The 10,334-nt window shown below is 39.1% G+C and overlaps 1 protein-coding gene and 1 long non-coding RNA gene across 2 annotated transcripts in view; one reads left to right on the top strand and one right to left on the bottom strand.

Annotated features, from left to right (window-relative positions):
• The first annotated feature begins 2,596 nt into the window (after positions 1-2,596).
• The window catches only part of SKAP2 (src kinase associated phosphoprotein 2), a 171,152-nt gene continuing 163,414 nt past the window's right edge, over positions 2,597-10,334 (top strand). The window contains exon 1 of the mRNA XM_086396355.1: positions 2,597-2,822. Coding sequence (XP_086252481.1) covers positions 2,756-2,822 — 67 coding nt within the window. The 5' untranslated portion in view covers positions 2,597-2,755. The remainder of the gene's footprint in view (positions 2,823-10,334) is intronic.
• On the bottom strand, positions 8,609-9,994 carry LOC147374111 (uncharacterized). The gene is made up of 2 exons (XR_015162457.1): positions 9,423-9,994; positions 8,609-9,163 (listed from the first exon to the last, which is right to left on the bottom strand). It is a non-coding gene; the product is annotated as an uncharacterized LOC147374111 (long non-coding RNA).

Raw genomic sequence — 10,334 nt, 5'->3', positions numbered from 1 at the left:
TTTTGAGAAGTCAAATCTTGAGATTTTTCCAGAATCTAGCCTCTGCAGAATGGTAGAGAAGCTGTTGAATCTCAGGTTGAGACTTAAAGTTTCATTTATTATTCCTTTTTACTGACTAGTTTAAAATGTAAAGTATAACTTGATTTCCTTCCTATTTTTTGTTGTGGAAACATTTGGAAAGGAGAAATAATATATTTCTTCTAGCCTCTCTTTATTTTTCTTTGCGTCTTATAATCAATTTCAGTAACTTTAACAATAAACAGTAAAAATGATAGAGTATACAAAGCATTGCCCAAGTGAATCTATCACAAAGCTGTGTCTGAGAATGGTTTCCTAAATAGGGAAAATGTGTTTTATACGAAGAGTCCATTTTCTGTTATTGCCTTTTTTATTTGGACTACTAGATGCTATATATTTTAAGGCAATCTTAATAGTTTCCTGTCTCTCACTAACAAGAATGACTTGTCATAATGAGTAGTGTAGACAGTGTCCATTTGATCCACTCCAGAAAGCTGTCTATTTGATACAAGAGTAAATCACCTCAATTCCTTTGTGCAATGAATGGAGTGTAAATAAATAAATGAGACCCAAGAATAAAAAAAATCTGGTCAGTTCTATCAGAAAGAAACAAAGGATAAGAACATTTGGAGGCCTGGTTTAATGAAAAAAAATGTGACAAGACAAAGACTTGTGTGTGATAGCTGTATAAGGAGGAAAAATCCTAATATATGTCAATAAAATTGCTTTTTCCTTCTTTAGGAAAATAATTTGGTAGTTTAAGAATAATAATTCTCAATTCTTTGAAGTTGGAGGACTTACGTTGTAAAATGACTTTTTATCCACTTTTACCTCCACCAAAAAGAATTCTGATTTTCAACAGTTTGTCTATAATTCATCACAGTTCTGAATAGGAATTTCAGGTTCCGTTTTGGGGTGTCTTTTTGTTATTTTGCATGTTATACTACAATTCAAAAGTTTTTGTGTTGGTTTTTGTTTTGAGAGAACTCCAAAATGTTTTAATTTTTTCTTTTACAGTTAGTGTTTTGTTAGCTCAGTTGGTAAAGAATCCACCTGCTATGCAGGAGACCCCAGTTCGAAGATCCCCTGAAGAAGGGATAGGCTACCCACTCCAGTATTCTGGCCTAGACTATATGGGGTTGCAAAGAGTCAGACAGGACTGAGCAACTTTCACTTTTCACAGTTAGTGTTTGGTGTATTTCTTAGAGAATTATACACAAATGACTTGTATTTGACTACTTAATTTTTTATTACTGTGTGAGATTTATTTGGTGTCAAATATTAATAGAGCCATTACTCTGTGTCAGGTTATGGGTTCCAGGTGTGGATGAAAGGTAAGTTATGACACATTTTGTGTTCTATAGGAGCTCAAAGGTAGTAAAGTGATTCTCAAAATAAACAGGGTGTATAGTAGCAGAATCACCAATGGGGCTTGTTTAAAATGCAATCAATCAAGTTCCATCCTAAACGGAATCAGAATTTCTGGGAGTGGGACTTTTGATACTGCATTGTAATAGGTTCTGTCTGTGGTTCTAACGCAAACTAAAGTTTAAGGACCATTGATCTAGTGAAGGTTGGACGGTAGAGGAATAAACAATTTATATTGCGATTGGAGCCACAATAAAATCTTCCGTTTCCTATCTGAAGAAAAAATATTTTCTTCTACACACACACACACACACACACACACACACACACACACACACACACTATAAAGGCACCAGAACGTGTCTTCTTGCGTTTTAGAGAAAATCTGTAAAAGGTTTAGAGTTAGAAGACAGTATCTGATGATTAAACTCAGTAAATTTACTGAGATTATACTCAGTAAGTATCTGATGATTAAACGATCAGGTTGCAATGAACAAATTTTATAATTCCGTTTTAATGGAATTACAGCAATTTTCTCTTTGATGCTTATAGGTGGACAGTGCTATCTATTTCTATTTGTAACTAGAACTCTGCGCTTCCTAGTAGGGGAGATCGGTCACCCTCCAAATCTGAATTACGTAGAAGAGTAGTGTAAGAGCCAATCGGAGCGCTCTCTGGAGCAGCTCCGGACTGGCCTCTCTGGGAGGACTGGCGGAAGATGGGACTTTGATGCCATCATGCAATCGGACAAAGAAGGCCTGAATAGGGCGGTCGAAAATTTCATCTGGGGTACTGCGCAAAGTGTTAAACCTTGGCGGGACTTATTAAAACCAGAAAGTCTCTCAATTGGAAAACGTGGACGCACCTCAGAGTCCTTATTTTCTGGGACAGTGCAGAAACGGTCAGCACTTGCGCCGCTACCAGTGACCAAAATGGCCGCAAAGCGCTTCAGGCGCTGGATCAGGTGATGCAGCCCCAGTCCGCTCTTTCCCACCAGCCGCTCCTCCTCCCGCTCCACGTAGCGGTGGGTGTGGCCTCCCCTGAGGCTCTTCTCAGAGGCAAGGAAAACCTAGGGATTACACATGCGCAGTTAAGACCTCAGGCCCTTCGGCCCTCCTCCCCGCCCCCCGCCCCCCGCCCCTCCCACCTCCCCGCCCCAAATTGCCGGGCGGGGCTGGGCCGAGAGTCCAGCAGCTGTGGCTGGGGCTTCAGTGACTTCCTTGTTATGAGCCTCGGCTTGGCAGTGTCCGGACTCTTAGCCCCGCTGTCCTTACCGGGATAGTCCGAGTCTAGATCGCAGCCGCAGCCCTAGCGGGTCGGTTCCCCTTTCAGCACAGGTCCTTTCCCCTCACGCCCCGAGCTCCCTAACATGCCCAACCCCAGCAGCATCTCCTCTCCCTACCCCCTCCCCGAGGAAATTAGGAACCTGTTGGCAGGTAAAAAGCGGGAAGGGGGCGGGTAATGTGGCGGGGGCGGGGGCGCGGGGACGGCGAGCCGGCGGGGACAGAAGCATTCGGAGTCTCTACCCTCCTTCCTGGCTCTCCGCACGCCTCCTGCCCCGTGGGAGCGGGACTGGGAGTGGGGAAGTGGGGTGTGAGAATGGGAGTGGGCGTGTGTGTTGAAATTTGGTGCGAGGATGGTGAGGAAGCCCTTCTTGGTGGGCTCTACTAACGCGATCAGGGTATCGTGAAGATTGTGTGTGTGTGTACGCGCGCGATCAGGGTGTCGTGAAGACTGTGTGTGTGTGTGTCAGAGAGAGAGAGAGAGAAAGAGATGGGGAAGGAGAGAGAAGTCAAAGAACTAGTTCTTTGGTCCCCTGGCCGATGGAAGAGAAAGATTTCTGAACTACAGGGGTTAGGAGTTAGGGGTTATGGGACCACAGGGTTTGTCATTTCTAAAACTCCCATTTTTCTTGAACATTCAGCCCACCCATATTTGAGACTTTCAAAGGGGGCCTGACTCTCAAATGACCACTTGCCTTCAGCCTGAGTAACATGTTACAACAAAAAGGGAAGGATGTGTTAAAGTCTAGCTTCCTGTGACAATGAATGTACAGTATTTCGTATTTGCACCCCCATCTTCCCCTTTTCAGTCTTAAGTGACCGTTTGTAGGAACTTAGGAATTAAAGATGCATTCTTCAAGGCTGTTACAAATCCACTGCTACTTCGTTATCTAGTATGGGAGATGTATATTTTCGCTAGGGGCCAATAAAAACATATTTCTGCACAACGTAGAAAATACGTCCTTTTCTGGGGTAGCAAAAATTTTACCTATCCTGATGCTCTGGAATTCTTCCCATTATTCACTTTGTCATGTGTATATCAGAATTCTGAATATTGAATTTTGATCTAAAATTTTTGGTTTAGGTATCTTTCAATATTGGTCAAGAAAAAGTGGGTTAAAAGTTTCTCTTAGATGCCTATGATACAATTTATTTTAACTCTTAAAGCAATATTTAAAATGTGGCATTATATGTAGTTACTGTTAGAGCACTGTGAGACTAAATCTCTTAATATGCTGTTAGAGAAAATAAAACTAATAGTGTATGAATGCAGACATGTTTTGTGAACATGATTGCAGTGTTATGAATGCATTTGTGGTGGGGTAGTGTTTTACTCTAAGAAATGCTTGTTAATGGGTACCATTGTGGGATATACTGAAAGAACTGTAGGGACTGAGTCAAGGCAGCTTTTATTCCATTCTATGAGAGTTTCAAGTGAGTGCTGATTTTGTTTTACTACAGTTAACATGTTTGTTGTTACCATGCTGGGATTCCTTGCTTAGAATATTATTTTACCAGGTTGGAGAACTGTTTATCATAACTCTAAAAAGAGAAGTCACCATTTTCAGGATATTTTAGGTCTGAATTTTTGAGTTTAAGAAGTAAAGCATAGACCCCTGGATACATGCTTTTAAAGCTTGATAGCTCACAGTAGACAGTTTGTAATCTGGATCCCACTGGCATAATTTGCAGATAGTATGATATATAGGTTATGAGACTCTATTTTCTGATCCCCATGGATTACAAGTATTTCATGTAGCCCTTGTGTAATTTAATTGAAAGCTCAGAATTAAATAATACTTAAGTTATCTGCCATTGCTAACTTTGTATATACTTTAGCCATTTCTCTGCTCTGTAGTCAGATAATACATAATATCTGAAATTAGCATTTCAAAAATAATCTTCTTGACATTTTCAGTATCTCACATTATTGAAGTAAATCACATATTAAAACACATGAAATACTAAGAACTATTAAAACATTAAAGTTCTAGCAATGACAAATTTGGCTTATACTGTATTTTCAAGAGGTATGGCTATGAGGAAATATAAATATCTATGATGAGATATACTTTAAAGAAATGAAACAAGGGAACCAATGTTTCTCAGTTTTCTTTTTAAACTAGCCATTTGAAGAAAAGTAGTTAATGTTTTATGGCTGACTTTAATTAAAATCTTATTTTTGTAGAGAAGTTTTAAAGAATAAGTGAGATCAGCAGTTTTATTCACATTTCGTTTTATTCAAGTGTTTGACTAATAGGGTATGGTTAGATTTAAAATTATTAAAACTATAGAAGAAGAGTTGGCATTGGTTTGAATTTTAAAGGTATTGTTGGCTTACCTGGTTCGTTCTTTGAAACTAAGGACATGTTGGCAGTGGTGGTTGTAGTTAACAGTTGAGTGCTCTTAGAATGCATGGCACTATGCTAGAATTCCAAGGCAGGAAAGATACAGAACTAAACTTTGCAAGCGTTTAAAATCCCTTCAGAAAGAAAGAATCAAAGCAAAAGATATGCCTATCAAAAAAAATGTTTGGATAGCTTCCATTATGTTCTGTGTTCCCTTTATCCAAATTATTATGTCACTCAGATGTATTAAATGTTTGACATTTCAACTGCTTGATAGAAGTATGTGCTCAAATGTATTCTTATCAATTTATTATTTTCTTTCTCTTTTATTTTTCCTTCTGATTATAGTAATTTTAGTCTTTCTTTTCAATGTTTGTTCCCCCTCCTTCCTATTCCTTTCCTATTCCTTTGCATTTTGTAGAAATGCAAAAATCCATAGAGGTTATCATTCTTAACTCGCATTTGATGATGCACTTTAGAAAGTGGCTATATAGTTTGTAGCTATTTATATTTCCATGAAATCAGTATATTCAATGTTGAAAACCTATACTTTTTATAAAAAATGTTGCATTATTTTCTTGTTCTATGAGTAGAAAAAAACATACAGATTTTTGTTAAAAGCAAGTTGCAAACTGCCACATGCAATACAGGCAAACTTTAATTTTTTTTTCACAGCAATGGAAGAACAAGTTTAGCTTGGATAAATAGAAACAAAGGATAATCCCAAATTGTGTCCATATAATCTTCTCCCACGTCCAAATATTTTGACTAGGATGAACAGCAAGAATAATCTTGATTTATGTGAGTTTTTCCTCCAGGCAGGCAAGAAAGTGAGAGGAACTAACCCCCCTCCCCCAATCTTGTTTAATCTCCCTTTGAATACTGGTCTGTTCCTGGTTTGCAGTCTGATACTCTCATTCATTTGTATTAGGACAGCACATTTAAAAAGGAAAGCTGTAGGAAAATGCTAGTTTCTTTTCATTGAGATAGAAAATGAAACCAATGTTGAAGGAAGAAAATGGTGGTTGTCAGTATGTACTCTGAAAAAAATCAAACCCAAAACAAACAATAACGAGAGCTGTGTCTGCAAAGTGACCCTGAGAGTTTGTTCACTTGGCAGTCTTGATTAGAAATATTGCATTTTCCTCTATTGGGAATTTCTAGGACATTTTAAAAAACCTTCACATATAATTGATAATCCCTGTAAGGACACTAGATAAGTAATGCAATTCAGCTGAGATATAGGTACACCTTTTTTTTTTTTTTTTTCCTTTTTGAATGCTAAGAATACTATGGTTTGATTTCTACCTTTCAAGTTCCATTTACAATTTGGTCAACATTTTGGTTTTGTTTGTCTTCTGAAAATCATTTATAGTATATCTCATGCCCCATAACTTCCTTCTGGGGCATTGGCCAAGTATGGATTAAGGGAAGAGTGCCACCTACTGAGTCACCAATGGTCACCTACTTCCTTAGCACCTGGTTTTTCCTATAGAGCAAGAACAAGCCTGCCCCATTTTGACAGTAATAACTAATGAGTTTAAAGTTGATAGGAGAACATTTGATCTTACAGTGAAATCAGTCCATGACACTTCTAAGATTTTGTCTTCTAGAAGTAGGAATATATGTTTGTAAATCAAGGGACAAGAAACTGATAGTTTCTTATGTGGGTCAGATACCATAGATGACTTAAGATGTGACGTTAGGAGAATTATTTGCCCATGTTAAGCATACAATATCCTACTTTTTCTTGGCAGGAATTTTTGATTGGCTTTTTTTCCCCAAGACTTTCCTTTTAAAGTATTTTCATCTCAGATTACTAAACAAAGCTCTTGATCGTATGCTTGTATGCATAATTTTATAGTTACTCAATCCAAATTATCATTGGTTTTCTTTTAAAAAAGAAATTTAAATATACTAAAAAGAAGAAGTATAAAAATTTAAAAATTTCTAAATGAGTTTAGCTCTACTTTATCCAGCATTACTGGAAAGAAGGTGGAAACAACAGAGTAAGAAGAGCCTCGGTGATTTGAAACACAGTTCCGTTCTCTCATAAATTTAAGATTAAGTGTCATATATGGGTGATAAAAGTGGCATAGGCTAGTTTTTATATACTCATTATTCACTTAGTTTATCTTTTTCAATTAAAGCTAAGTCTGTCTTTTTCATTCCACTGAGTTTACATTTCTTTTTCAATCACATGGTGAACACATTACAATAGATGCTACCTAACGGTGAATATAGTGTAAATCTCAGATTATTGTTTTATTCACTGTGGCTTCTTTGAAAATAAGATTTTGATCATTTTAAAGTGCTATTTATCAAGAGTCATCTTTTAGAGGCAAAAAATGTTCATCTCTATTCTTCAACAGTCCAGTTTTCTATCAAAATAAATCACTTAGCCTCCAAAGCCAATTTTGAAAATTTTGTGAGATAAATGGATGGTAAGACTCACGTATGTTTTACTTATCATACTGTGAGAACTTCTTGTGCTTGCTCATGTCCCTTTTCCATGTTTGAAAAGTCCACAGTTCAACCATGACCTATAAAAGTGCTCGGGTAATCAAGAGAAAGACATTTATTAGACAAATCAATAACTTTTCAATTAGCCATTTCCCAACTTTGGGCATTGAGCTTAATTGGTATACATGTACCCAGTTTAACAGATTTTATGTTTTCACCAGTTTGTGTTTGGTAAGACTGTACCCTCCTTTACCAGAGATGAAAAGCTTCTCTTTTTGTTTTGGTGCCAACTTCAATTCTAGGCTGGAATTCTTCCCACATTAAGTTTAGTGATAGCACCTCAGTGAACACTAAGTGGAACTTGGCCCAATTCATAAAGTAGAGAAAGTTGTGGAATTAAGTCGTGAGGCCATCTGGGGCATGGGGGTATGGTTTGATTGGTTTCACACTCATTTTGTTGATACGGGGCTGAGCACGTGGTGGTGGATTCAGTCTAATTCTTGCCTCTGTCTCCTGTACAGTTCAGGCCATCACAGAGGGGGTGTGTGTGTGTGTGTGTGTGTGTCTGCACACTTGCATGCCTGCCCAGGGAGGTGAAGTATTGGTTGATTGGGGGACTAGGCAGAAGACACACCAGGTGTTACCTCTGTGACTTGTTTACGCTCACCAGTCTGGAAGTCATATTCCAGGCTGTTTGCTGGTGGAGGATGTGAAGGCAAGTGGTCAAACCCTGGCTTTGTTTAAGAGTAGGAACTTGTGCTATGTACTCAGCTTGGAGAAGCTGAAAGTTTATAGTTTGCAAGAATTTAAAAACTGGTATAACCTCGTGTGGTTTCACTTTTTCACTCTGTAATCAGTATGGAAACTGGTAGTAAACTGTTCGTGTGAGCGCTTGAGTGTGTGTGTGTGTGTGTGTGTATTATATACCTGTCCTAGCCTCTGGGACTCTAGTGGGGAGATGAGTGGCAGTTTTTCTAGGGGGTCCTATGTACAAGAGAAGAAAGAAAAAAAAAAAAAAAAGGAAAATTGGAGTACCATGTGGTGATTTGGGGTGTGTTAAGTATTTGCCTGTTAGGGATTGAGATGATTATTGAGAGGTTTCTTAAACTGAGGATTGCCGAGCCAAGACATGATATCATCTTTTAATTCTGTTTTCAGACCTTAACATTTATCTACAGAGCATTCGCAAATCAGATTATTTTCAGCGGCCCTCTCCCCCGTATCTTTACAGTTATACCGGGAGATCAGGTTTACTCTTGCCGGTGTTAAGGTGTAATAGGAGCAAAAATCACCACCACATTTGTATTCGCTGAGTAACTTCTTCCTTGATGATGACTTGGGGACAGAAGCGGATGGAGATGGGGTTAAATGCAGGCGGCGCTGACCTGCGGTCTAAGTGACTGCGCAGAGCGGCGATAGGGGTTGACCTGGTGTTTAGGGGGCACCGGAACTGCGCTTTCTCCACGTGGCCGGGTGGGTCCCTAAGTTTCTCCTCTTCCGCGGAGTACGCGAGTGAGCCAAGATTTCCTCCTCTGAGAATGAGGAATTCTGTCGAACTCACCAGGCCAAGAGGCCAGCGAAGACGCAGGCTGACCTTTTCTTGTAATCGAATTACGGCTGTTCCCCGAATTACAGGCAGTCTGGAGTCGGTGAAATCTACATATTAACAGAGGGACACGACCCCTAAAGGAAGGCAGGAGAGGGCTTGCTAGTTTACCGTTTGCAAGGCTATTCAGAGCACAATAAAAAGCTTCAGATCTCTTCCAACCTGCCAGAGAAGTGCTTCATTCGCTAGGACTTTTATTGCTGGCTTTTGAAATACAACCCTGGCTCTGAGCTACAAAGTCACAGATCCAGTCCCATTTGTCTAGCGAGAGCATTGCCCCAAACCAGTGCTCTTTGCTCCTAGCTCTGATGACGGGAACCCTGGGGCTTAACATACCGAGTGTCTCGGACTGCGGAGCTCAAGCATCTCACGGTGAAGCCGGAGAAACTTCTCAGCACACACTCTGTCCTTGCGCCGTGGGAGCGGGTTGGTGCTCGGCGAAGGCCGCGGGCACGTCCACGGGGTCGCCTGTGTCTGCGAGAGGCTGGTTTAGTTCGATTTCAAAATAAATGGGCACTCTATGGATTTTCAAAAAGAAAGAAAAAAAAAAGATTTCAAAAACTTGAAGACCAGTTGAGTTTGTGGGCACCAACAGACTAAGATTATTGCAGGAATCACTTCCACTTTGAAGTTCTTACTTGGTTAAAAAAAAAAAAAAAAGAAAAAAAGCAGGGGGGGGGGGGGTGGAACCAAAGCAGGTTCTATGCTTTTCATATCTCCTTTGTGAAGTAATCTTTAAAAATCAATGTTTATTAAATCTTTTTTTGTTGCCTTAAACCGTTTTTCTGGCATAAGTTTAGGAATAAATACATTGACTACTCTAAAAATACAGAATTTTCCCTTTGAGCAATCTTTGAATCGCCTCCCCCTAAGAAAACAAATGAGGCATATTCTTCCTGCAGTCTCACACTCTTTCAACAAGAATTTCCTCATAAAATAGCATAGCCTCAATAATTAAAAAAATTTTTGGCACTGTTGTTCAGTTCAGCACTGTTAGGAAACACTATATAGAACGTTACAGCTTTTTGTTTTATGAGTTTTTATAGAACTGAAAAGACCTTGTAAAGGAATAGCTCTTGGGCTGCAATTCGTTCTGTTATTGCTTCCGGAGATAGAAAATAGATCCCGTTTGTTTAAACTTGAATTGTATAGTGAAAATGTAAAATAGGCAATTAAATACTCGTGTGGATGAGGAAATTAAAGACAAATACTGAGTGAAAGTTAAATTAAGCACACTATTTACAAGTC

The sequence above is a fragment of the Bos grunniens genome, chromosome 4, assembly GCF_055505025.1.
Source record: "Bos grunniens cultivar Pamir isolate PY7600 chromosome 4, Bosgru_T2T1.0, whole genome shotgun sequence".
In the NCBI taxonomy this organism is placed as follows: domain Eukaryota; kingdom Metazoa; phylum Chordata; class Mammalia; order Artiodactyla; family Bovidae; genus Bos; species Bos grunniens.
The sequence above is the reverse complement of the archived record's forward strand: the minus strand, read 5'-3'. Positions and strand labels throughout refer to the sequence as shown.